Below are 27,945 nucleotides of genomic sequence, written 5' to 3' on the forward strand. Positions count from 1 at the left end.
TTTGAATTTACCACCATTAATAAAACACTTGAAAATTAGTTCACTATGTAACCAAGTAGAGTTAACAATAAACTATACTTTGAAATGGCGTATTTTAGAGACTAGAAGAAAAAAAATTTCTTGCGAATGTTACTGTATTATAGTTAATGGGCTCCCTAAATTTAGAGAAGTAATATTTTTTTTTGTTTTATTATTATATTAAATTTATAATTTTAGAATTTATAACTAGTTGGTCATTTAATAAATTATTAAAGAATATATTATGTTTAAAGTATTACTTCTCTGAATAATTATTTTATTCATTTGATTTATTATTAAACTGATTTACCGTAAAAATAAAAATATATTTCAACTCTAACCTTTAATATCTAATAAATTATTATTTTAGTTCTTAAATAGTATTATTAGTTTTTTAAATTTAAAATCTTCATACAAATCTCTAAAATGCTCGAATTCTATATTGAATCGATTTAACCCACGGTATGTATTTCTAAAGATTATTTTTAAAATTATTTGATTTTTAAAATAAATAGATAATTATTTCTTTTAATGTGTGTCCTTATACACATATGTTGTCTATTGTAATATTTATCTATTATAATATAACAACCCTGCAGAAGAGTGATACAAAATATCATGAGACGGACCTTCAAAGATAATGCATCAGAATTAATATACAAAATATGAACTCTTCTTTGATTGTTTTCAGGTTTAGCTGTTGAGTCAGGAAATCATAAGACGGGGCTGGAGGGCCACTGCAAGGTGACAAGATGAAACTGTCACAGCAAAGAATGGTCCATCTTGTAAGGGAAAGAGATTGTAAGAAGATTTGTTGCAGCTGCAGTTGAAGGGATTATATTTTGGCATTTTTTAGCTTAGTTCAAATACTACCAAATATATTCCAGTGATAAACAAGTGAAAGCAGTGATGCATACCTTTAGTCCCTCATTGAAAAGCCATTAAAAAAAAGCAGTCTTAAACGTTGACAATAAAGCAGCATAATAATGTCTCAATGGTTTCAACTTTCAAGTACCACCTAAGATTTACTAATGCAACCCACGTTCTTCTTGATTTTTTCTCTCTTAATAGTAGAAGGTGGAAGGGAGTAAAAGGAAACTCGATATCAATCCTACTTACGCACATACAAATTTGACTAATCAAATTAACTTACATAATTCACAACATAGAAACAGTCTAATTAATGCTCAGCGATTTAAAAGCTAAACAAGGGTGCTGGAAGATGAATACAGGCTAATTTTACAATTCAACATTGGAGTATATCCCAGCTGGGGAACAAGTCAACAAGATCAAGAAAAGTATACTCTGCATACCTCTTTAAAGGAGCAGTCAAAGTGGATTGCTTATTTTCGTGTGGATCTTCCAAGGTTCTTATGACCACCAAATTACCATGGGAAAGAAAGATGCATAATCAATAAACAGATACAATAAACGAGCCATCTTCATTACTACAATGAGACATTCCATGGTTATGCACAACTATATCTAAATAATTTCAGTATTAGAACCCTGTGGAAGAGTGAAAAAACAGAATTGAAGGTATGGTTATGCCTCCAGATAATGACCCTTGTATGCTACTAATAACTCCTCTGCATTTTCTCTGAACTGTGATATATACTTGTCCAAGAACATCTCCTCAGACAAGCACAACACATGAATATAACTGGGGACTTTCTTGCAGAGATTTTTTGATTTCAACAGTTGGAAGACTTTATATCGAGGAAGCACGCGATCCTCCATGCTGTACATTAAAATCTTAGGCTGGTGAATAAGGACTGACTTGGGCAGCATAACTGTATGCAAGAAGAATTTCATTCCAACTTTCAACTTCTTCTCTGATGTTCTAAACAAAGTCGGGGTTCTCTTGAACATTTACAGGCCCTCATCCTTCGAAAAACCAAAACAATTAATTAGTTTCAACTTTCTCTCAAATGTTTTATCGCTCAAACAACTTAATGTATGAATTGCATGGACAAGCATTCTTGAATTTTCACGGAAACCCAAGTCTACAGCTCGAGAAACATTGTTTTCAATAGTAGACCGCTGTGCAACGAAAAGCCTTGGATGAAGTTTGAGTAGCAATGAAAGATGAGTCCCAAGAATGCCACAACTCTCCAAGAAGACGACATTCTCCATAATTCTTTTGTACTTTGGGAGTATCCAGCCACATCTGTGCAAAACAAGAATAAAATCTTTCTGGTCGTAGACAATTTTCCTAATAGCTTCAACTGAGGGGACCGATGTTTTCTTCAAGCTATGAGTCAAAATGGAGGGATTCTTTGAAATGAAGCTGCATAACTCGTAACCCTGGAATCCAGACATCTGAAAGAGCTGAATTTTGGGTCTCAAGATTTTCTCAACGTTTGTAAACAGTATCTGGGGTCTTTGACGAATCAGGGAGAGAATCTGGCTTTGGGAAAAGCCTATTTGTTTGAAGAAAGTGAGCACTGATAAGGGGTTTTGAGGGAATCTGCACCCTGAAACACGTTTGGAGACATAAAGGGATTGGGTTCTGGAGAACTGCAAGTCGGAATTCAGGTAATCAATTATTGAAGTGGTTTCGTTGAAGTGTAGGCAACGGCTTTTGGTTGAGAAAGAGAGGAAGAATGTCATAGAGTGATAAGAGAATTGATTGAAAAGAGAAGATGAAACAGCATGGTGTGACTTGAGATACTGCATTAGTTCTGTGATCGTAGATGGTAGATGAATGAATGCTTTGTTTAGAATCAACCAAAAAACAACGTATTTTTTAGGTTGTCTATTTCGAATTTGAAGTCACCAAACGTTGGCAGCCCTAATCAAGATAATCCCCAAATCTGATTCTCAAGGGTTTCGAAGAACCCTAAATCCCCAATTTCTTTAACCTTTCGTCTCTCGCTTGGATTTCAAACCCTTCTTCTTCATTGAGCACGGCCAAATCACGATGAAGAAGACTGAACCCTTTCTTGAAGTTGCGTTCTCGTCGACGGTGGGTTGCTTCGCGGGGGTCTGTCTGGTCTAGTTTTTTGCAGGTACCGTGGTAGCTGTCGCATTGGCGCAATCGACATCGATTTCTGTCACGGTGGCCTGCGGTTCTGTTTGGAACGGAGGTGGAGGATTCTCGCAATGTAGGTGTGTTCGCGTCTGGTTTCGCGTCTTCTCCGGGCAGCTTTTTTCGTCGCAGGTGGCTGCGTGGTGGCCGACGCCGCAGTGATGGGGATTTCGCTTCAGAAAGTGCCCTCGTCGTCGATCTGATTTGCAGTGGTTCTGCAACGCGTGGCTTCGTCAACGTGTGGTGGTTCGTCGTGGCAGCCTGGTTTCGCGAGACATCTGCTGGCTCTGGTTTCGTCGCAGCGGAGGTGGCTCGCGACGGCGGCGATCTGGTTCGGGACGGCGGCTTCGCAAGCGGCAATTTGATTTTCCAGGCCCTTTTTTTGGCCGTCAATGGCTGTGGTTTGCTCTAAAGTGTGCCGGCAGAGATTCCGTTTAGGGGTTAGTTCATGCGCGTGGGAGAAGATAAAAACCTGATAAAATTTTTGTATTAAAATAAATACCTGTAAATATTTAGTTTCAGTATAAATAAAATATTCAATGTTTTGGTAGTTTAATATTTTTTGTGAGTAAATTAAATCAAGAAGTTAACAAAATATTCAAGTTTAATACTTTTTGCAGTTAATGATCATAGTTAGTGAAAAATGTTAAACATCAGTGTTTATGTATATCATGCGAATATTGGTTGTTCCAAAAGAAAATTAATATTTTGCCAGATTACATACATGTGATGGTAAAATGTGATAATTAGAAGGTTTTGTTTTGGTTGATGATAAATCAATCCAAAGATGAATAAGATGGGTTTGTTGTTTGACATACTTCAATATAAATGTTTAGTCGTTACAACAAAATATTCTTAGTAGTTAATATTATTTATATTATTGTCCAAAGAATATTGATGATGCATTAGATGTCTTGAGATGTGTTAAACCATTATTTAAATATATTTATAATTATTTATTTTTATGATGTGACATGGGTGTTTTACTTTTTTAATAATATTTGCTTTATTAGGAGTTACTCACTTTTGTGGTTTATGTTTTATGTTTAAGATTGTGTATGCCTACATTGTATTTATGCTTTCATAAACTAGCATGTTTGTCTCCTAAATTATTAAGCTTTCCAAGTTTATGCAAGGATCAAATGTGTTGGATTGATAGAAGACCAAGGAACAAACAACAAAACCCTAAGTTCAGCTCTGCACCTAGAGCTAAGCAACATTCGGGTTTGGCTGGATTCAGCCCAACCGGATTAATCGAGGATATGGGTAATTTCGGACATCACACAAACGTAAGCCAACCAACACTTCACCGGAAGAAGACAACACCTTTGTGTGATAGGAAAGCGCAACACCTTCCAATGAGCACGAGGAATGAGCAAATTCTGAAGAAAAGAGGGAAGTTGTAGATAAAAGGTGAAGAGGTCGGGGGAAGAGAATATTATTTTTTTTATTCTTAAAGACATCATTTGTCCCAAGTTTCGTTTCTCTTTCTTCGATTTGGTCATATTTTTATGAAGGACAATGATATTTTGACAATTTTCTCTTATTATCTGATGTGACTTTTTTTTTGTGTTAAAATATCATTTTACTTTTTTAAGTTAAAAAAATATTAATTTGTATAAATTATGATCAATTTGATTATTTTTTGTGACGACATTTAAATTGTTAACCAAAAGTGAACAACGACAATCATGTGCATTTCGTTATTTTTTTTATTTTTTAAATTTTTTAAAAAATTTTAAAAAATTGTTCACATCCAAGTCAACATTATGACACATGGCAGTGTCATATGTCAAGCAAGTGTCATTACCACATACAAAGTCAGTATTATTGTCACATATTTTATATTTAATTCATACAAATTTTCGTTAATTTTATTCAAACAAATTGAATTGAATTGTCTATTATTCTAACAAACTAAACTGAATTTAGTGAACCGAACAACGATATGAACCAACTGTTATGAACCAAACATTTTTTCTAATTACACTTTTGAATCAAACTATATTAATTTTAATTTGGACTATACTATTTTAACCGAATTGTACTATATCAATATTGTTCATAAAGTGTTTTTAAAAATGATAATATTAATTTCAATTCACTGTCGTGCTAAATTTAAATGTATAGTCAAAGTGATTAACAGTACGAAGCAAAACTATTACATTTTATAAATTGTTTTCTACTTTTAATTTGTTTCATGTTTTCAAAGATTCGTATGAAAGTCAATTTCTCGAAGGAATTGGCTCAAAATAACAAATCCAACCAGCAAAGTATATGTTCAAATGAATCGAGAACAAAAAGCTATACACAAAAAACAAAAACAAGAATAGTTATTTTCACCATCATATAAAATAAAAATCATATTAAAACGAGATAATAATTTTGTAAATTAAAAGGAAAAAAGAAAATATAATAGAAAAATACAGATAAATATAGATTTAAGTTATATAAAATAAATATTAAATATGTTTGTACACCTAACACAATTTTTTGCATGATCAAGGTTCTAGTTAGAAGCTTTAACCTTTATTTATTTATTAATATATATATATATATATATATATATATATATATATATATATATATATATATATATATCCGAATTCAATTTTAACAATTTTTTCTAATATATAATATTATAAATAATCCATAGTTCAATATAAGTTGATACATTATATCAAGTTTTAATTTGTAATTTAATAACTTATAATATTTTTGTTGATATTGATATTTATTACATATTTTTTGTATCATACATATTAATATGTATGATAAGAAAATATACAATAAAAATTAACATCAACAAAAATATTATAAATTATTAAATCTTGAAGTCTACCAAAATAATAGTGCAAAAATATGAGGACTTAAGTTTTGTAGGAACATGTCTAAAACTAAATCTTAGAAGTACAAGATAGATATTGTCCATCATCAAGCAACTTCCCATCATTAAATTTTTCTTTTTTCTTTCACCATGATATTTCCATAAACCAATGGAGAGTTTAAAATAGAAATTGAATCATCCAATCAACCATTAGGCTCCCTTCAATTGAAGTCAAAGTATACTAATAAAGATTGATAAGGAGTAAAAGATGCAAAGAGAACATTGTCCTTTAAAAGTTTCTTAAAAAACAAATTTAATTGAAAAGTATCACAACATTAAAATCGAAAATATTTTATTGCTTACAAAAGAGCAACAATACGTAACTATTTTGTATGATTTCATCGACAAAAGCAAATGATTTTAAGCAAAGAAACTATTATATACATTCGTTTAAAAATTCAAAAGAGGAAATACCGACTAAAAGTATAAAACTCCTATCTATACATTCGTTTAAAAAATAAGAAAAGAAAATTAGAGTTGACTCAAAATGAAAAAAGTTGAATATAAAGCATCTATACTAAACAAACAAGTAAAACCTATATTACATAAATTATCTTTTAATTTATTTATTCATTTTATTTATACTTATCACAAGTTAATGCATTTTCATAAAAAAAATAAAATAAAGAGAAAAATGGTCAGTTTTTGAACCAGAATAACCCTGTCCTAATATATAATTTTTTCTACCTTGAACAGAATTATTTCTCATAAAATATACCTAAAATTTACCAAAAGATACCATTTAACTAAATAAGTTAAACCAGACACGAATTAATTCATTTATCTAAAACTTTAAATTAAGTCAATAAGATAAAAATCACTTCAAATATTTTCTGTCGGAGCAAGAAGAAAAAAACATTTGTAACAGAAAAAAAGAAGTATGTATGTGCTCCGAAACATTATGAGAGTGCTCGAATTGGGCCGCACGAATATGACGGGTCGGTGTCGGGCGCCCATTCTAAAACCCTCGCTCTTCGCACTCACTGCTCTTCGCTTTTGTTTTCCTTCTCCTAAAACCCTCGCCTCTGCACTCCATAGTTAGGGCTTTTCATTCTCCTCATCACTTCTTCAATGGCCACTCTTCTTCTCAGACACTCCTCTTCCACTTCTCACCGCCTCTTCCCCTTAGCCTCTCAAATCTACTCTTCCGTATCTCGTTCTCCTCTCTCTACTCCCAGTGACTCCACCTCCACCTCCTTCTATTCTTTCAATTCCAATCCATGGTGGAGATCCATGGCAACTTTCACCAGAACGTAACACTCTCGCTTTCTCTTTTTCGTCGCAAAATTTAAAATATACAAGTAACAGTAATCGTTATTAGTATGTCTTTTACTTGTTTTGTTCATCTTATTGTTTGACTTTGCAGGAAGCCTCACGTTAATGTCGGAACTATTGGACACGTGGATCATGGGAAGACCACGCTAACTGCGGCAATCACCAAGGTCTTGATTCACTCTTTGTTTAAATGTGTGTTGAGGTGGATGTTTTGGTGTTTATTACTCAATTAGGTTTGATCAGGTGCTTGCGGATGAAGGGAAGGCTAAGGCTGTGGCATTTGATGAAATTGACAAGGCTCCTGAAGAGAAGAAGAGAGGAATCACCATTGCAACGGTATGGAATCGCACTCTTTTGGTCTTGCAATCGATTGTGTTGTTTTCTGTTGATATGTATGCTTGCTCTATATTTCGGTTTTCAGGCTCATGTGGAGTATGAGACTGCAAAACGACATTATGCGCATGTGGACTGCCCTGGACACGCGGATTATGTTAAAGTAAGCTTTCGAATTTGGTTTAGTTTCTCTAAGAATGTTTTTTTTTATTGGTGTTATCAATTGCCTAACGGAAGCTGGGTGGCTAAGTTGTGACGAACAAATTTAAGCAATTTTACCTTGTATAATACTTAATTGTGGAATTTAGCATATTTTGGTGCTTGTGTAGCCTAACCTTCTTTTTAAAATGAGATGGAAAATTTATGCTAGGAATTTGGAAGTAGATTAGTTTGTAACAAAATATATTTTATAGGTATTGATTACACTGTATATTGGCAACAGCTGCATTTGTCAGATTCCTATTTTCCATGAATGCTGGTGGGTTTAGCATTCCAGCTTGCCTTGATGTACTTACTAGATGGTTTATCTAATGGTTTTATTTAGTTTAAATAACAAATTAATTCTTGTTCACTGTATGCTTTATAATTGTCTGTTTTTTTTTCAGAATATGATTACGGGAGCTGCCCAGATGGATGGTGGTATACTTGTTGTATCTGCACCTGATGGACCAATGCCTCAAACCAAGGAGCACATTCTTCTTGCTCGCCAAGTAGGTATTCTACTGATGTGGTTTGTATATATATACCTAGAACGTCTACACCTTTCTCCTTACTTCCAGATTGACATATTTTATCTTTAAATGTATTATGCAGGTTGGTGTGCCATCTCTTGTTTGCTTTCTAAATAAAGTTGATGCTGTTGATGATCCAGAGTTGTTAGAGCTTGTAGAAATGGAGTTACATGGTAGGGTGTTTCTCTAAGGCTTCTCTTCTCTTGTCCATGCTCAGAAAATGAATAAACCTGCTTAAGTTTCTGTAATCTTTGTGTTTGCTAAAATGTGTTTTTATGATAATGTTTTTTGCAGAGCTACTGAGCTTCTACAAGTTCCCTGGGGATGAAATCCCGATCATTAGAGGTTCAGCATTGTCTACTTTACAGGGTACAAATGACGAGATTGGAAGACAGGCCATTCTAAAATTAATGGATGTTATAGATGCATACATTCCTGACCCTGTTCGCCAACTTGACAAGCCCTTCCTAATGCCAATTGAAGATGTGTTCTCAATTCAGGTAAAAGGACCTGAACTTTATTTTTTGGGTTAATTTTTGAAGAAAGCAGATTCATTGAAGTAAAGATGGCCTCAGTTATAAAATTGTTACAATTTGTAATGTAAGTCTTGTGTTTTTATCATGTTCTATCACTTTCCATCTGCTCCAGTATAAACACCGTTTAGGTAACGACACTGTTTAAGAAGTACTATTTATTACTATTCTGTTTACGTTAAAATTGCTTTAAATTCCTTATATGCTCCTTCAGTTCACTCAAACTACAACAATTATTGATGTGCTTAACATCATAAGCAGATGGGATTATGAACACTGGAGCATATGTGGAATAGATGTTTATAATACCGGTCATCTTTGTAACTGTGGTCACTTTAACAAATTCTTTCTTGTTCTTCTAAATCTCTAGTTAGGTGAAGGATAAAATTTCAAAATCTTAAATTTCAAATTCTTAATTCGGTCTAGGGTTTTTGAAGAATAAAAAAGGAAAGGAGGTAGCATTTGTTACGGCCTTGCTCTTTGTAATGATATGACGCAGTGGTAATTTAAATCTTAACATAGTGCTTTAAAAACTGTTGTCTCATATAATTGTTTTTTTTTTCCTTAAAGAGAATATCAAAATTTCTATTTTCAACACTTAGTTCTCTCAAAATCTGCATTTGTTTCATTACATATATTGGATTGTATGGACATAAATAAATATGGGGGCAATGGTTTCCATCATTTCAGCTGCTTTATATTTTTCATTTGTGATGAAGGGACGTGGAACAGTTGCCACTGGCCGTGTTGAACAAGGCGTCATTAAAGTCGGTGAAGAAGTAGAGGTGTTGGGTCTAATGCAGGTATGTATGTTCATTGAGTCATTTCCTATATATAGCTGCCCTCTGATCCTTCCTGTTAATAAACTGATATTAATTATTCTTCCAATAAAAACACTACAGATTAATCAGAAACCTTTCATTAAAGACAAAACATCAATGTATATTAATTTCTTACAAACAAACAATAAACCAGTCGAAATTATTCCCCCCAAATAAACATTTCACATTTACTGTGCTTGAAATAGAAAAAAATGTAAAGTATAATAATGCTTGCATGGCTTAGGATCTTATTTTCATGCAGTATATATAACAGAATATTGGATGGACCCACATGTCAAATCACTCTCTTTGAGGTTCCCTGGTTTATCAATGGTCACCGTGTGTTGAAGGAACCATGCTTCCTCATGCTTGATGTACTTCTCAACTTCTTCTTCGAACTCTTGATAAAATTCGAAAACTGGTCGTTTAGGTTATCCCTAGCATTAGCCTCGTCATCATCTCGTAGTGGTACAGGTGTAACGTTGCTCTGCTCCCGACCGATGTGGGACACGGTTCTAAGTTTACCCTTGGCACGTCGAATGAAACTGTTGAAAGTTTCATCGTTATCAAGTGAGGTGTTATCTGAGTTCGCGGCACGACCATGTTGTCCCTTCCAAGCGCGTGTGGTCTCTACTGTTGGATTAGCAGCACGCCACCTCATCCTTGGATCATATCCAGCTTCACTTGAAGCAACTCTTGTTTCCTTTCCATGAACCTTTGAACATGATGAGTTCCTGTTCCATGATGCAGGTTGGTTTGAAAAGTGTTCGATGCAAGGTATATGGTTTCTCGACAAACTTGGTTAAGCTCAAATGATTATAAGTTGAGTTGGTGTAACTTGTTTTATAGTGTGTTATGAGGGTGTAAATGGAAGATTATGAACTAAAATAAGAAAGAAATAGTGACATGTTTTGAATAGGTATGTGTATGAGGACTAATTGTTTTTCGTAGGAGCTATCCAGTTAAGATTCTGAACAGCGATTAAGAAGAGCTTTTTCTAATTTTCCACGGAATATAATGGTGTCAAACTCCAAAACAACCAAGTACTGATGTATATACAGTAACATTGAACCATGGCCAAAGTTGGCGGCTTAGTCCTAATCTTCTCAAGGAAATAAAATAAAAGGAAGAGATTTTCTTTAAGTACTTGATAATTCTATGGTTAGTATTGTATACTGCTGTTTTAATTATCTGTTATTATCATAATAAAAAGCAAAAAAAATAAACATAAACATTTATCTCTTTCATCAAAAATCAGTATCTTCCTCTCCCACCCTCACAAACATGAGAGTTTTCCATGGAGCAGCTAGATGGTATCAGATTCCAAGAGGACCCTTCTTCAGAATTGGCGAAATAAACAAAAGTTTCAGTTGCAGCTTGCAAGAATCACGTCATTCCCATATATATAAGATGCTTATGTGGTTATGGGTAATTATTATTCGTGTGTCTTTATGTGGAAATTAAACAACTCATCGCACTTGTTGAATTTTAAATTACGATCAGAGAGCCAGAATGTAAGTGGCTCCTACCATACCAAACATTAAAACGAATATGTTTCTGGAATTTTATTTTTGCATGTTCATGGTGTAGTGTATCAACCGTAGTTAAATTTATCTCAATCTAACGTTGTTGGTTGAGTATTGCTTCCACATTTATCTCAGTTAATAGATAGTTTAACGTTGTCATGTTCTTTCACAAAAGACAGAAAGAGAGGGGGGAAAGCGAGTCCAAGTCATGCAGCTCGAAAGAAACAAAGTTCTAATTTTCAACTCACGCCAAAGATTTCTTCTTTCTTATACCATTTACTCTTCCCGATTCCACCGCTGACTTATGTCACTACCACCATCTTTTAGAAAACAAACCATTATGTACCAAACTTGACACTTCTAGAACCAGTTATTTTGACGCAAATTCAAAATACTGGACCAGCTTTTATGATTCCCGTAAGTGTTTTTTTAAGGTGGGACGGTTGTTATTAGAGAGAACTTTGACTACACTAAGGTTCAAAACTACTTTATTACACCTAACAATCACATGCAAGAACTTATCTGCTTTTTCATAATGGTAATGGGGTTTTGAATTTACCACCATTAATAAAAGACTTGAAAATTAGTTCACTATGTAACCAAGTAGAGTTAACAATAAACTATACTTTGAAATGGCGTATTTTAGAGACTAGAAGAAAAAAAATTTCTTGCGAATGTTGCTGTATTATAGTTTATGGGCTCCCTATATGTAGAGAAGTAATATTTTTTTTTTGTTTTATTATTATATTAAATTTATAATTTTAGAATTTATAATTAGTTGGTCATTTAATAAATTATTATAGAATATATTATGTTTAAAGTATTACTTCTCTGAATAATTATTTTATTCATTTGATTTATTATTAAACTGATTTACCGTAAAAATAAAAATATATTTCAACTCTAACCTTTAATATCTAATAAATTATTATTTTAGTTCTTAAATAGTATTATTAGTTTTTTAAATTTAAAATCTTCATACAAATCTCTAAAATGCTCGAATTCTATATTGAATCGATTTAACCCACGGTATGTATTTCTAAAGATTATTTTTAAAATTATTTGATTTTTAAAATAAATAGATAATTATTTCTTTTAATGTGTGTCCTTATACACATATGTTGTCTATTGTAATATTTATCTATTATAATATAACAACCCTGCAGAAGAGTGATACAAAATATCATGAGACGGACCTTCAAAGATAATGCATCAGAATTAATATACAAAATATGAACTCTTCTTTGATTGTTTTCAGGTTTAGCTGTTGAGTCAGGAAATCATAAGACGGGGCTGGAGGGCCACTACAAGGTGACAAGATGAAACTGTCACAGCAAAGAATGGTCCATCTTGTAAGGGAAAGAGATTGTAAGAAGATTTGTTGCAGCTGCAGTTGAAGGGATTATATTTTGGCATTTTTTAGCTTAGTTCAAATACTACCAAATATATTCCAGTGATAAACAAGTGAAAGCAGTGATGCATACCTTTAGTCCCTCATTGAAAAGCCATTAAAAAAAAGCAGTCTTAAACCTTGACAATAAAGCAGCATAATAATGTCTCAATGGTTTCAACTTTCAAGTACCACCTAAGATTTACTAATGCAACCCACGTTCTTCTTGATTTTTTCTCTCTTAATAGTAGAAGGTGGAAGGGAGTAAAAGGAAACTCGATATCAATCCTACTTAGGCACATACAAATTTGACTAATCAAATTAACTTACATAATTCACAACATAGAAACAGTCTAATTAATGCTCAGCGATTTAAAAGCTAAACAAGGGTGCTGGAAGATGAATACAGGCTAATTTTACAATTCAACATTGGAGCATATCCCAGCTGGGGAACAAGTCAACAAGATCAAGAAAAGTATACTCTGCATACCTCTTTAAAGGAGCAGTCAAAGTGGATTGCTTATTTTCGTGTGGATCTTCCAAGGTTCTTATGACCACCAAATTACCATGGGAAAGAAAGATGCATAATCAATAAACAGATACAATAAACGAGCCATCTTCATTACTACAATGAGACATTCCATGGTTATGCACAACACTATCTAAATAATTTCAGTATTAGAACCCTGTGGAAGAGTGAAAAAACAGAATTGAAGGTATGGTTATGCCTCCAGATAATGACCCTTGTATGCTACTAATAACTCCTCTGCATTTTCTCTGAACTGTGATATATACTTGTCCAAGAACATCTCCTCAGACAAGCACAACACATGAATATAACTGGGGACTTTCTTGCAGAGATTTTTTGATTTCAACAGTTGGAAGACTTTATATCGAGGAAGCACGTGATCCTCCATGCTGTACATTAAAATCTTAGGCTGGTGAATAAGGACTGACTTGGGCAGCATAACTGTATGCAAGAAGAATTTCATTCCAACTTTCAACTTCTTCTCTGATGTTCTAAACAAAGTCGGGGTTCTCTTGAACATTTGCAGGCCCTCATCCTTCGAAAAACCAAAACAATTAATTAGTTTCAACTTTCTCTCAAATGTTTTATCGCTCAAACAACTTAATGTATGAATTGCATGGACAAGCATTCTTGAATTTTCACGGAAACCCAAGTCTACAGCTCGAGAAACATTGTTTTCAATAGTAGACCGCTGTGCAACGAAAAGCCTTGGATGAAGTTTGAGTAGCAATGAAAGATGAGTCCCAAGAATGCCACAACTTTCCAAGAAGACGACATTCTCCATAATTCTTTTGTACTTTGGGAGTATCCAGCCACATCTGTGCAAAACAAGAATAAAATCTTTCTGGTCGTAGACAATTTTCCTAATAGCTTCAACTGAGGGGACCAATGTTTTCTTCAAGCTATGAGTCAAAATGGAGGGATTCTTTGAAATGAAGCTGCATAACTCGTAACCCTGGAATCCAGACATCTGAAAGAGCTGAATTTTGGGTCTCAAGATTTTCTTAACGTTTGTAAACAGTATCTGGGGTCTTTGACGAATCAGGGAGAGAATCTGGCTTTGGGAAAAGCCTATTTGTTTGAAGAAAGTGAGCACTGATAAGGGGTTTTGAGGGAATCTGCACCCTGAAACACGTTTGGAGACATAAAGGGATTGGGTTCTGGAGAACTGCAAGTCGGAATTCAGGTAATCAATTATTGAAGTAGTTTCGTTGAAGTGTAGGCAACGGCTTTTGGTTGAGAAAGAGAGGAAGAATGTCATAGAGTGATAAGAGAATTGATTGAAAAGAGAAGATGAAACAGCATGGTGTGACTTGAGAGACTCCATTAGTTCTGTGATCGTAGATCGTAGATGAATGAATGCTTTGTTTAGAATCAACCAAAAAACAACATATTTTTTAGGTTATCTATTTCGAATTTGAAGTCACCAAACGTTGGCAGCCCTAATCAAGATAATCCCCAAATCTGATTCTCAAGGGTTTCGAAGAACCCTAAATCCCCAATTTCTTTAACCTTTCGTCTCTCGCTTGGATTTCAAACCCTTCTTCTTCATTGAGCACGGCCAAATCACGATGAAGAAGACTGAACCCTTTCTTGAAGTTGCGTTCTCGTCGACGGTGGGTTGCTTCGCGGGGGTCTGTCCGGTCTGGTTTTTTGCAGGTACCGTGGTGGCTGTCGCATTGGCGAAATCGACATCGATTTTTGTCACGGTGGCCAGCGGTTCTGTTTGGAACGAAGGTGAAGGATTCTCGCAATGTAGGTGTGTTCGCGTCTGGTTTCGCGTCTTCTCCGGGCAGCTTTTTTCGTCGCAGGTGGCTGCGTGGTGGCCGGCGCCGCAGTGATGGGGATTTCGCGTCAGAAAGTGCCCTGGTCGTCGATCTGATTCGCAGTGGTTCTGCAACGCGTGGCTTCGTCAACGTGTGGTGGTTCGTCGTGGCAGCCTGGTTTCGCGAGACATCTGCTGGCTCTGGTTTCGTCGCAGCGGAGGTGGCTCGCAACACCGATCTGGTTGTGTTCGCGTAGGTGGCTCGCGACGGCGGCGATCTGATTCGGGACGGCGGCTTCGCAAGCGGCAATTTGATTTTCCAGGCCCTTTTTTTGGCCGTCAATGGCTGTGGTTTGCTCTAAAGTGTGCCGGCAGAGATTCCGTTTAGGGGTTAGTTCATGCGCGTGGGAGAAGATAAAAACCTGATAAAATTTTTGTATTAAAATAAATACCTGTAAATATTTAGTTTCAGTATAAATAAAATATTCAATGTTTTGGTAGTTTAATATTTTTTGTGAGTAAATTAAATCAAGAAGTTAACAAAATATTCAAGTTTAATACTTTTTGCAGTTAATGATCATAGTTAGTGAAAAATGTTAAACATCAGTGTTTATGTATATCATGCGAATATTGGTTGTTCCAAAAGAAAAATAATATTTGGCCAGATTACATACATGTGATGGTAAAATGTGATAATTAGAAGGTTTTGTTTTGGTTGATGATAAATCAATCCAAAGATGAATAAGATGGGTTTGTTGTTTGACATACTTCATTATCAATGTTTAGTCGTTACAACAAAATATTCTTAGTAGTTAATATTATTTATATTGTTGTCCAAAGAATATTGGTGATGCATTAGATGTCTTGAGATGTGTTAAACCATTATTTAAATATATTTATAATTATTTATTTTTATGATGTGACATGGGTGTTTTACTTTTTTAATAATATTTGCTTTATTAGGAGTTAGTCACTTTTGTGGTTTATGTTTTATGTTTAAGTTTGTGTATGCCTACATTGTATTTATGCTTTCATAAACTAGCATGTTTGTCTCCTAAATTATTAAGCTTTCCAAGTTTATGCAAGGATCAAATGTGTCGGATTGATAGAAGACCAAGGAACAAACAACAAAACCCTAAGTTCAGCTCTGCACCTAGAGCTAAGCAACATTCGGGTTTGGCTGGATTCAGCCCAACCGGATTAATCGAGGATATGGGTAATTTCGGACATCACACAAACGTAAGCCAGCCCACACTTCACCGGAAGAAGACAACACCTTTGTGTGATAGGAAAGCGCAACACCTTCCAATGAGCACGAGGAATGAGCAAATTCTGAAGAAAAGAGGGAAGTTGTAGATAAAAGGTGAAGAGGTCGGGGGAAGAGAATATTATTTTTTTTATTCTTAAAGACATCATTTGTCCCAAGTTTCGTTTCTCTTTCTTCGATTTGGTCATATTTTTATGAAGGACAATGATATTTTGACAATTTTCTCTTATAATCTGATGTGACTTTTTTTATGTGTTAAAATATCATTTTATTTTTTTAAGTTAAAAAAATATTAATTTGTATAAATTATGATCAATTTGATTATTTTTTTTGACGACATTTAAATTGTTAACCAAAAGTGAACAACGACAATCATGTGTCATTTCGTTATTTTTTTTATTTTTTAAATTTTTTAAAAAATTTTAAAAAATTGTTCACATCCAAGTCAACATTATGACACATGGCAGTGTCATATGTCAAGCAAGTGTCATTACCACATACAAAGTCAGTATTATTGTCACATATTTTATATTTAATTCATACAAATTTTCGTTAATTTTATTCAAACAAATTGAATTGAATTGTCTTTTATTCTAACAAACTAAACTGAATTTAGTGAACCGAACAACGATATGAACCAACTGTTATGAACCAAACATTTTTTCTAATTACACTTTTGAATCAAACTATATTAATTTTAATTTGGACTATACTATTTTAACTGAATTGTACTCTATCAATATTGTTCATAAAGTGTTTTTAAAAATGATAATATTAATTTCAATTCACTGTCGTGCTAAATTTAAATGTATAGTCAAAGTGATTAACAATACGAAGCAAAACTATTACATTTTATAAATTGTTTTCTACTTTTAATTTGTTTCATGTTTTCAAAGATTCGTATGAAAGTCAATTTCTCGAAGGAATTGGCTCAAAATAACAAATCCAACCAGCAAAGTATATGTTCAAATGAATCGAGAACAAAAAGCTATACACAAAAAACAAAAACAAGAATAGTTATTTTCACCATCATATAAAATAAAAATCATATTAAAACGAGATAATAATTTTGTAAATTAAAAGGAAAAAAGAAAATATAATAGAAAAATACAGGTAAATATAGATTTAAGTTATATAAAATAAATATTAAATATGTTTGTACACCTAACACAATTTTTTGCATGATCAAGGTTCTAGTTAGAAGCTTTAACCTTTATTTATTTATTAATATATATATATATATATATATGAATTCAATTTTAACCATTTTTTCTAATATATAATATTATAAATAATCCATAGTTCAATATAAGTTGATACATTATATCAAGTTTTAATTTGTAATTTAATAACTTATAATATTTTTGTTGATATTGATATTTATTACATATTTTTTGTATCATACATATTAATATGTATGATAAGAAAATATACAATAAAAATTAACATCAACAAAAATATTATAAATTATTAAATCTTGAAGTCTACCAAAATAATAGTGCAAAAATATGAGCACTTAAGTTTTGTAGGAACATGTCTAAAACTAAATCTTAGAAGTACAAGATAGATATTGTCCATCATCAAGCAACTTCCCATCATTAAATTTTTCTTTTTTCTTTCACCATGATATTTCCATAAACCAATGGAGAGTTTAAAATAGAAATTGAATCATCCAATCAACCATTAGGCTCCCTTCAATTGAAGTCAAAGTATACTAATAAAGATTGATAAGGAGTAAAGGATGCAAAGAGAACATTGTCCTTTAAAAGTTTCTTAAAAAACAAATTTAATTGAAAAGTATCACAACATTAAAATCGAAAATATTTTATTACTTACAAAAGAGCAACAATACGTAACTATTTTATATGATTTCATCGACAAAAGCAAATGATTTTAAGCAAAGAAACAATTATATACATTCGTTTAAAAATTCAAAAGAGGAAATACCGACTAAAAGTATAAAACTCCTATCTATACATTCGTTTAAAAAATAAGAAAAGAAAATTAGAGTTGACTCAAAATGAAAAAAGTTGAATATAAAGCATCTATACTAAACAAACAAGTAAAACCTATATTATTTGAATATAAATAACAGTGCTTAATTACATAAATTATCTTTTAATTTATTTATTCATTTTATTTATACTTATCACAAGTTAATGCATTTTCATAAAAAAAATAAAATAAAGAGAAAAATGGTCAGTTTTTGAACCAGAATAACCCTGTCCTAATATATAATTTTTTCTACCTCGAACAGAATTATTTCTCATAAAGTATACCAAAATTTACCAAAAGATACCATTTAACTAAATAAGTTAAACCAGACACGAATTAATTCATTTATCTAAAACTTTAAATTAAGTCAATAAGATAAAAATCACTTCAAATATTTTCTGTCGGAGCAAGAAGAAAAAAACATTTGTAACAGAAAAAAAGAAGTATGTATGTGCTCCGAAACATTATGAGAGTGCTCGAATTGGGCCGCACGAATATGACGGGTCGGTGTCGGGCGCCCATTCTAAAACCCTCGCTCTTCGCACTCACTGCTCTTCGCTTTTGTCTTCCTTCTCCTAAAACCCTCGCCTCTGTACTCCATAGTTAGGGATTTTCATTCTTCTCATCACTTCTTCAATGGCCACTCTTCTTCTCAAACACTCCTCTTCCACTTCTCGCCGCCTCTTCCCCTTAGCCTCTCAAATCCACTCTTCCGTATCTCGTTCTCCTCTCTCTACTCCCAATGACTCCACCTCCACCTCCTTCTATTCTTTCAATTCCAATCCATGGTGGAGATCCATGGCAACTTTCACCAGAACGTAACACTCTCGCTTTCTCTTTTTCGTGCAAAATTTAAAATATACAAGTAACAGTAATCGTTATTAGTATGTCTTTTACTTGTTTTGTTCATCTTATTGTTTGACTTTGCAGGAAGCCTCACGTTAATGTCGGAACTATTGGACACGTGGATCATGGGAAGACCACGCTAACTGCGGCAATCACCAAGGTCTTGATTCACTCTTTGTTTAAATGTGTGTTGAGGTGGATGTTTTGGTGTTTATTACTCAATTAGGTTTGATCAGGTGCTTGCGGATGAAGGGAAGGCTAAGGCTGTGGCATTTGATGAAATTGACAAGGCTCCTGAAGAGAAGAAGAGAGGAATCACCATTGTAACGGTATGGAATCGCACTCTTTTGGTCTTGCAATCGATTGTGTTATTTTCTGTTGATATGTATGCTTGCTCTATATTTCGGTTTTCAGGCTCATGTGGAGTATGAGACTGCAAAACGACATTATGCGCATGTGGACTGCCCTGGACACGCGGATTATGTTAAAGTAAGCTTTCGAATTTGGTTTAGTTTCTCTAAGAATGTTTTTTTTTATTGGAGTTATCAATTGCCTAACGGAAGCTGGGTGGCTAAGTTGTGGCGAACAAATTTAAGCAATTTTACCTTGTATAATAGTTAATTGTGGAATTTAGCATATTTTGGTGCTTGTGTAGCCTGACCTTCTTTTCAAAATGAGATGGAAAATTTATGCTAGGAATTTGGAAGTAGATTAGTTTGTAACAAAATATATTTTATAGGTATTGATTACACTGTATATTGGCAACAGCTGCATTTGTCAGATTCCTATTTTCCATGAATGCTGGTGGGTTTAGCATTCCAGCTTGCCTTGATGTACTTACTAGATGGTTTATCTAATGGTTTTATTTAGTTTAAATAACAAATTAATTCTTGTTCACTGTATGCTTTATAATTGTCTGTTTTTTTTTTCAGAATATGATTACGGGAGCTGCCCAGATGGATGGTGGTATACTTGTTGTATCTGCACCTGATGGACCAATGCCTCAAACCAAGGAGCACATTCTTCTTGCTCGCCAAGTAGGTATTCTACTGATGTGGTTTGTATATATATACCTAGAACGTCTACACCTTTCTCCTTACTTCTAGATTGACATATTTTATCTTTAAATGTATTATGCAGGTTGGTGTGCCATCTCTTGTTTGCTTTCTAAATAAAGTTGATGCTGTTGATGATCCAGAGTTGTTAGAGCTTGTAGAAATGGAGTTACGTGGTAGGCTGTTTCTCTAAGGCTTTTCTTCTCTTGTCCATGCTCAGAAAATGAATAAACCTGCTTAAGTTTCTGTAATCTTTGTGTTTGCTAAAATGTGTTTTTATGATAATGTTTTTTGCAGAGCTACTGAGCTTCTACAAGTTCCCTGGGGATGAAATCCCGATCATTAGAGGTTCAGCGTTGTCTACTTTACAGGGTACAAATGACGAGATTGGAAGACAGGCCATTCTAAAATTAATGGATGTTGTAGATGCATACATTCCTGACCCTGTTCGCGAACTTGACAAGCCCTTCCTAATGCCAATTGAAGATGTGTTCTCAATTCAGGTAAAAGGACCTGAACTTTATTTTTTGGGTTAATTTTTGAAGAAAGTAGATTGATTGAAGTAAAGATGGCCTCAGTTATAAAATTGTTACAATTTGTAATGTAAGTCTTGTGTTTTTATCATGTTCTATCACTTTCCATCTGCTCCAGTATAAACACCGTTTAGGTAACGACACTATTTAAGAAGTACTATTTATTACTATTCTGTTTACGTTAAAATTGCTTTAAATTCCTTATATGCTCCTTCAGTTCACTCAAACTACAACAATTATTGATGTGCTTAACATCATAAGCAGATGGGATTATGAACACTGGAGCATATGTGGAATAGATGTTTATAATACCGGTCATCTTTGTAACTGTGGTCACTTTAACAAATTCTTTCTTTTTCTTCTAAATCTCTAGTTAGGTGAAGGATAAAATTTCAAAATCTTAAATTTCAAATTCTTAATTCGGTCTAGGGTTTTTGAAGAATAAAAAAGGAAAGGAGGTAGCATTTGTTACGGCCTTGCTCTTTGTAATGATATGACGCAGTGGTAATTTAAATCTTAACATAGTGCTTTAAAAATTGTTGTCTCATATAATTGTTTTTTTTTCCCTTAAAGAGAATATCAAAATTTCTATTTTCAACACTTAGTTCTCTCAAAATCTGCAATTGTTTCATTACATATATTGGATTGTATGGACATAAATAAATATGGGGGCAATGGTTTCCATCATTTCAGCTGCTTTATATTTTTCATTTGTGATGAAGGGACGTGGAACAGTTGCCATTGGCCGTGTTGAACAAGGCGTCATTAAAGTCGGTGAAGAAGTAGAGGTGTTGGGTCTAATGCAGGTATGTATGTTCATTGACTCATTTCCTATATATAGCTGCCCTCTGATCCTTCCTGTTAATAAACTGGTATTAATTATTCTTTCAATAAAAACACTACAGATTAATCAGAAACCTTTCATTAAAGACAAAACATCAATGTATATTAATTTCTTACAAACAAACAATAAACCAGTGGAAATTATTCCCCCCAAATAAACATTTCACATTTACTGTGCTTGAAATAGAAAAAAATGTAAAGTATAATAATGCTTGCATGGCTTAGGATCTTATTTTCATGCAGTATATATAACAGAATATTGGATGGACCCACATGTCAAATCACTCTCTTTGAGGTTCCCTGGTTTATCAATGGTCACCGTCTGTTGAAGGAACCATGCTTCCTCATGCTTGATGTACTTCTCAACTTCTTCTTCGAACTCTTGATAAAATTCGAAAACTGGTCGTTTAGGTTATCCCTAGCATTAGCCTCGTCATCATCTCGTAGTGGTACAGTGTAACGTTGCTCTGCTCCCGACCGATGTGGGACACGGTTCTAAGTTTACCCTTGGCACGTCGAATGAAACTGTTGAAAGTTTCATCGTTATCAAGTGAGGTGTTATCTGAGTTCGCCGCACGACCATGTTGTCCCTTCCAAGCGCGTGTGGTCTCTACTGCTGGATTAGCAGCACGCCACCTCATCCTTGGATCATATCCAGCTTCACTTGAAGCAACTCTTGTTGCCTTTCCATGAACCTTTGAACATGATGAGTTCCTGTTCCATGATGCAGGTTGGTTTGAAAAGTGTTCGATGCAAGGTATATGGTTTCTCGACAAACTTGGTTAAGCTCAAATGATTATAAGTTGAGTTGGTGTAACTTGTTTTATAGTGTGTTATGAGGGTGTAAATGGAAGATTATGAACTAAAATAAGAAAGAAATAGTGACATGTTTTGAATAGGTATGTGTATGAGGACTAATTGTTTTTCGTAGGAGCTATCCAGTTAAGATTCTGAACAGCGATTAAGAAGAGCTTTTTCTAATTTTCCACGGAATATAATGGTGTCAAACTCCAAAACAACCAAGTACTGACGTATATACAGTAACATTGAACCATGGCCAAAGTTGACGGCTTAGTCCTAATCTTCTCAAGGAAATAAAATAAAAGGAAGAGATTTTCTTTAAGTACTTGATAATTCTATGGTTAGTATTGTATACTGCTGTTTTAATTATCTGTTATTATCATAATAAAAAGCAAAAAAAAAATAAACATAAACATTTATCTCTTTCATCAAAAATCAGTATCTTCCTCTCCCACCCTCACAAACATGAGAGTTTTCCATGGAGCAGCTAGATGGTATCAGATTCCAAGAGGACCCTTATTCAGAATTGACGAAATAAACAAAAGTTTCAGTTGCAGCTTGCAAGAATCACGTCATTCCCATATATATAAGATGCGTATGTGGTTATGGGTAATTATTATTCGTGTGTCATATGTCAAGCAAGTGTCATTGCCACATACAAAGTCAGTATTATTGTCACATATTTTATATTTAATTCATACAAATTTTCGTTAATTTTATTCAAACAAATTGAATTGAATTGTCTTTTATTCTAACAAACTAAACTGAATTTAGTGAACCGAACAATGATATGAACCAACTGTTATGAACCAAACATTTTTTCTAATTACACTTTTGAATCAAACTATATTAATTTTAATTTGGACTATACTATTTTAACCGAATTGTACTATATCAATATTGTTCATAAAGTGTTTTTAAAAATGATAATATTAATTTCAATTCACTGTCGTGCTAAATTTAAATGTATAGTCAAAGTGATTAACAATACGAAGCAAAACTATTACATTTTATAAATTGTTTTCTACTTTTAATTTGTTTCATGTTTTCAAAGATTCGTATGAAAGTCAATTTCTCGAAGGAATTGGCTCAAAATAACAAATCCAACCAGCAAAGTATATGTTCAAATGAATCGAGAACAAAAAGCTATACACAAAAAACAAAAACAAGAATAGTTATTTTCACCATCATATAAAATAAAAATCATATTAAAACGAGATAATAATTTTGTAAATTAAAAGGAAAAAAGAAAATATAATAGAAAAATATAGGTAAATATAGAATTAAGTTATATAAAATAAATATTAAATATGTTTGTACACCTAACACAATTTTTTGCATGATCAAGGTTCTAGCTAGAAGCTTTAACCTTTATTTATTTATTAATATATATATATATCCGAATTCAATTTTAACCATTTTTTCTAATATATAATATTATAAATAATCCATAGTTCAATATAAGTTGATACATTATATCAAGTTTTAATTCTTAATTTAATAACTTATAATATTTTTGTTGATATTGATATTTATTACATATTTTTTGTATCATACATATTAATATGTATGATAAGAAAATATACAATAAAAATTAACATCAACAAAAATATTATAAATTATTAAATCTTGAAGTCTACCAAAATAATAGTGCAAAAATATGAGCACTTAAGTTTTGTAGGAACATGTCTAAAACTAAATCTTAGAAGTACAAGATAGATATTGTCCATCATCAAGCAACTTCCCATCATTAAATTTTTCTTTTTTCTTTCACCATGATATTTCCATCAACCAATGGAGAGTTTAAAATAGAAATTGAATCATCCAATCAACCATTAGGCTCCCTTCAATTGAAGTCAAAGTATACTAATAAAGATTGATAAGGAGTAAAAGATGCAAAGAGAACATTGTCCTTTAAAAGTTTCTTAAAAAACAAATTTAATTGAAAAGTATCACAACATTAAAATTGAAAATATTTTATTGCTTACAAAAGAGCAACAATACGTAACTATTTTATATGATTTCATCGACAAAAGCAAATGATTTTAAGCAAAGAAACAATTATATACATTCGTTTAAAAATTCAAAAGAGGAAATACCGACTAAAAGTATAAAACTCCTATCTATACATTCGTTTAAAAAATAAGAAAAGAAAATTAGAGTTGACTCAAAATGAAAAAAGTTGAATATAAAGCATCTATACTAAACAAACAAGTAAAACCTATATTACATTAATTATCTTTTAATTTATTTATTCATTTTATTTATACTTATCACAAGTTAATGCATTTTCATAAAAAAATAAAATAAAGAGAAAAATGGTCAGTTTTTGAACCAGAATAACCCTGTCCTAATATATAATTTTTTCTACCTCGAACAGAATTATTTCTCATAAAATATACCTAAAATTTACCAAAAGATACCATTTAACTAAATAAGTTAAACCAGACACGAATTAATTCATTTATCTAAAACTTTAAATTAAGTCAATAAGATAAAAATCACTTCAAATATTTTCTGTCGGAGCAAGAAGAAAAAAACATTTGTAACAGAAAAAAAGAAGTATGTATGTGCTCCGAAACATTATGAGAGTGCTCGAATTGGGCCGCACGAATATGACGGGTCGGTGTCGGGCGCCCATTCTAAAACCCTCGCTCTTCGCACTCACTGCTCTTCACTTTTGTCTTCCTTCTCCTAAAACCCTCGCCTCTGCACTCCATAGTTAGGGCTTTTCATTCTCCTCATCACTTCTTCAATGGCCACTCTTCTTCTCAGACACTCCTCTTCCACTTCTCGCCGCCTCTTCCCCTTAGCCTCTCAAATCCACTCTTCCGTATCTCGTTCTCCTCTCTCTCCTCCCAGTGACTACACCTCCACCTCCTTCTATTCTTTCAATTCCAATCCATGGTGGAGATCCATGGCAACTTTCACCAGAACGTAACACTCTCGCTTTCTCTTTTTCGTCGCAAAATTTAAAATATACAAGTAATAGTAATCGTTATTAGTATGTCTTTTACTTGTTTTGTTCATCTTATTGTTTGACTTTGCAGGAAGCCTCACGTTAATGTCGGAACTATTGGACACGTGGATCATGGGAAGACCACGCTAACTGCGGCAATCACCAAGGTCTTGATTCACTCTTTGTTTAAATGTGTGTTGAGGTGGATGTTTTGGTGTTTATTACTCAATTAGGTTTGATCAGGTGCTTGCGGATGAAGGGAAGGCTAAGGCTGTGGCCTTTGATGAAATTGACAAGGCTCCTGAAGAGAAGAAGAGAGGAATCACCATTGCAATGGTATGGAATCGCACTCTTTTGGTCTTGCAATCGATTGTGTTGTTTTCTGTTGATATGTATGCTTGCTCTATATTTCGGTTTTCAGGCTCATGTGGAGTATGAGATTGCAAAACGACATTATGCGCATGTGGACTGCCCTGGACACGCGGATTATGTTAAAGTAAGCTTTCGAATTTGATTTAGTTTCTCTAAGAATTTTTTTTTCTATTGGAGTTATCAATTGCCTAACGGAAGCTGGGTAGCTAAGTTGTGGCGAACAAATTTAAGCAATTTTACCTTGTATAATAGTTAATTGTGGAATTTAGCATATTTTGGTGCTTGTGTAGCCTGACCTTCTTTTCAAAATGAGATGGAAAATTTATGCTAGGAATTTGGAAGTAGATTAGTTTGTAACAAAATATATTTTATAGGTATTGATTACACTGTATATTGGCAACAGCTGCATTTGTCAGATTCCTATTTTCCATGAATGCTGGTGGGTTTAGCATTCCAGCTTGCCTTGATGTACTTACTAGATGGTTTATCTAATGGTTTTATTTAGTTTAAATAACAAATTAATTCTTGTTCACTGTATGCTTTATAATTGTCTGTTTTTTTTCAGAATATGATTACGGGAGCTGCCCAGATGGATGGTGGTATACTTGTTGTATCTGCACCTGATGGACCAATGCCTCAAACCAAGGAGCACATTCTTCTTGCTCGCCAAGTAGGTATTCTACTGATGTGGTTTGTATATATATACCTAGAACGTCTACACCTTTCTCCTTACTTCTAGATTGACATATTTTATCTTTAAATGTATTATGCAGGTTGGTGTGCCATCTCTTGTTTGCTTTCTAAATAAAGTTGATGCTGTTGATGATCCAGAGTTGTTAGAGCTTGTAGAAATGGAGTTACGTGGTAGGCTGTTTCTCTAAGGCTTTTCTTCTCTTGTCCATGCTCAGAAAATGAATAAACCTGCTTAAGTTTCTGTAATCTTTGTGTTTGCTAAAATGTGTTTTTATGATAATGTTTTTTGCAGAGCTACTGAGCTTCTACAAGTTCCCTGGGGATGAAATCCCGATCATTAGAGGTTCAGCGTTGTCTACTTTACAGGGTACAAATGACGAGATTGGAAGACAGGCCATTCTAAAATTAATGGATGTTGTAGATGCATACATTCCTGACCCTGTTCGCCAACTAGACAAGCCCTTCCTAATGCCAATTGAAGATGTGTTCTCAATTCAGGTAAAAGGACCTGAACTTTATTTTTTGGGTTAATTTTTGAAGAAAGCAGATTCATTGAAGTAAAGATGGCCTCAGTTATAAAATTGTTACAATTTGTAATGTAAGTCCTGTGTTTTTATCATGTTCTATCACTTTCCATCTGCTCCAGTATAAACACCGTTTAGGTAACGACACTGTTTAAGAAGTACTATTTATTACTATTCTGTTTATGTTAAAATTGCTTTAAATTCCTTATATGCTCCTTCAGTTCACTCAAACTACAGCAATTATTGATGTGCTTAACGTCATAAGCAGATGGGATTATGAACACTGGAGCATATGTGGAATAGATGTTTATAATACCGGTCATCTTTGTAACTGTGGTCACTTTAACAAATTCTTTCTTTTTCTTCTAAATCTCTAGTTAGGTGAAGGATAAAATTTCAAAATCTTAAATTTCAAATTCTTAATTCGGTCTAGGGTTTTTGAAGAATAAAAAAGGAAAGGAGGTAGCATTTGTTACGGCCTTGCTCTTTGTAATGATATGACGCAGTGGTAATTTAAATCTTAACATAGTGCTTTAAAAACTGTTGTCTCATATAATTGTTTTTTTTTCCTTAAAGAGAATATCAAAATTTCTATTTTCAACACTTAGTTCTCTCAAAATCTGCATTTGTTTCATTACATATATTGGATTGTATGGACATAAATAAATATGGGGGCAATGGTTTCCATCATTTCAGCTGCTTTATATTTTTCATTTGTGATGAAGGGACGTGGAACAGTTGCCACTGGCCGTGTTGAACAAGGCGTCATTAAAGTCGGTGAAGAAGTAGAGGTGTTGGGTCTAATGCAGGTATGTATGTTCATTGAGTCATTTCCTATATATAGCTGCCCTCTGATCCTTCCTGTTAATAAACTGATATTAATTATTCTTTCAATAAAAACACTACAGATTAATCAGAAACCTTTCATTAAAGACAAAACATCAATGTATATTAATTTCTTACAAACAAACAATAAACCAGTGGAAATTATTCCCCCCAAATAAACATTTCACATTTACTGTGCTTGAAATAGAAAAAAATGTAAAGTATAATAATGCTTGCATGGCTTAGGATCTTATTTTCATGCAGTATATATAACAGAATATTGGATGGACCCACATGTCAAATCACTCTCTTTGAGGTTCCCTGGTTTATCAATGGTCACCGTCTGTTGAAGGAACCATGCTTCCTCATGCTTGATGTACTTCTCAACTTCTT

The 27,945-nt window shown here is 33.3% G+C and overlaps 4 protein-coding genes and 1 pseudogene across 4 annotated transcripts; 3 read left to right on the top strand and 2 right to left on the bottom strand.

The window, feature by feature from the left end:
• Nucleotides 1-1,563: 1,563 nt before the first annotated feature.
• LOC114172674 (uncharacterized) lies at nucleotides 1,564-2,697 on the bottom strand (annotated as a pseudogene).
• Nucleotides 2,698-7,007: 4,310 nt separating this feature from the next.
• Nucleotides 7,008-10,445, top strand: LOC114172441 (elongation factor Tu, mitochondrial-like). The gene is made up of 10 exons (XM_085666850.1): nucleotides 7,008-7,189; nucleotides 7,303-7,378; nucleotides 7,455-7,547; nucleotides 7,633-7,707; nucleotides 8,150-8,254; nucleotides 8,358-8,448; nucleotides 8,570-8,775; nucleotides 9,528-9,611; nucleotides 9,980-10,327; nucleotides 10,380-10,445. The coding sequence occupies exons 1-10, from the start codon at nucleotides 7,008-7,010 to the stop codon at nucleotides 10,443-10,445; spliced, it is 1,326 nt and encodes a 441-aa protein (XP_085522976.1).
• A 2,822-nt stretch (nucleotides 10,446-13,267) lies between these two features.
• LOC146888960 (uncharacterized) lies at nucleotides 13,268-14,401 on the bottom strand. The gene has a single exon (XM_085670590.1). It carries the CDS (start codon nucleotides 14,399-14,401, stop codon nucleotides 13,268-13,270), a length of 1,134 nt encoding a protein of 377 aa, XP_085526716.1.
• A 4,336-nt stretch (nucleotides 14,402-18,737) lies between these two features.
• On the top strand, nucleotides 18,738-22,174 carry LOC114172677 (elongation factor Tu, mitochondrial-like). The gene is made up of 9 exons (XM_085666852.1): nucleotides 18,738-18,919; nucleotides 19,032-19,107; nucleotides 19,184-19,276; nucleotides 19,362-19,436; nucleotides 19,880-19,984; nucleotides 20,088-20,178; nucleotides 20,300-20,505; nucleotides 21,258-21,341; nucleotides 22,109-22,174. Exons 1-9 carry the CDS (start codon nucleotides 18,738-18,740, stop codon nucleotides 22,172-22,174), a joined length of 978 nt encoding a protein of 325 aa, XP_085522978.1.
• A 2,760-nt stretch (nucleotides 22,175-24,934) lies between these two features.
• LOC114172678 (elongation factor Tu, mitochondrial-like) lies at nucleotides 24,935-27,731 on the top strand. Its single transcript, XM_085666854.1, has 9 exons — nucleotides 24,935-25,116; nucleotides 25,230-25,305; nucleotides 25,382-25,474; nucleotides 25,560-25,634; nucleotides 26,076-26,180; nucleotides 26,284-26,374; nucleotides 26,496-26,701; nucleotides 27,453-27,536; nucleotides 27,636-27,731. The coding sequence occupies exons 1-9, from the start codon at nucleotides 24,935-24,937 to the stop codon at nucleotides 27,729-27,731; spliced, it is 1,008 nt and encodes a 335-aa protein (XP_085522980.1).
• The last annotated feature ends 214 nt before the right edge of the window (nucleotides 27,732-27,945 follow it).

Source organism: Vigna unguiculata, chromosome 1, assembly GCF_037176805.1.
Source record: "Vigna unguiculata cultivar grain cowpea cultivar isolate G323 ecotype 2 chromosome 1, ASM3717680v1, whole genome shotgun sequence".
NCBI lineage: Eukaryota > Viridiplantae > Streptophyta > Magnoliopsida > Fabales > Fabaceae > Vigna > Vigna unguiculata.

Coding starts and splice junctions, on each gene's coding strand:
- LOC114172441 (XM_085666850.1), top strand. CDS start 7,008: ATGGCCACTCTTCTTCTCAGACACTCCTCTTCCACTTCTCACCGCCTC. Junction 9,612..9,979: donor AGGTGTTGGGTCTAATGCAG/GTATGTATGTTC, acceptor CGTGTGTTGAAG/GAACCATGCTTCCTCATGCT. Junction 10,328..10,379: donor CTTCACTTGAAGCAACTCTT/GTTTCCTTTCCA, acceptor TCCATGATGCAG/GTTGGTTTGAAAAGTGTTCG.
- LOC146888960 (XM_085670590.1), bottom strand. CDS start 14,401: ATGGAGTCTCTCAAGTCACACCATGCTGTTTCATCTTCTCTTTTCAAT.
- LOC114172677 (XM_085666852.1), top strand. CDS start 18,738: ATGGCCACTCTTCTTCTCAAACACTCCTCTTCCACTTCTCGCCGCCTC. Junction 18,920..19,031: donor ATGGCAACTTTCACCAGAAC/GTAACACTCTCG, acceptor TTGACTTTGCAG/GAAGCCTCACGTTAATGTCG. Junction 19,108..19,183: donor TAACTGCGGCAATCACCAAG/GTCTTGATTCAC, acceptor AGGTTTGATCAG/GTGCTTGCGGATGAAGGGAA.
- LOC114172678 (XM_085666854.1), top strand. CDS start 24,935: ATGGCCACTCTTCTTCTCAGACACTCCTCTTCCACTTCTCGCCGCCTC. Junction 25,306..25,381: donor TAACTGCGGCAATCACCAAG/GTCTTGATTCAC, acceptor AGGTTTGATCAG/GTGCTTGCGGATGAAGGGAA. Junction 26,375..26,495: donor TGTAGAAATGGAGTTACGTG/GTAGGCTGTTTC, acceptor TGTTTTTTGCAG/AGCTACTGAGCTTCTACAAG.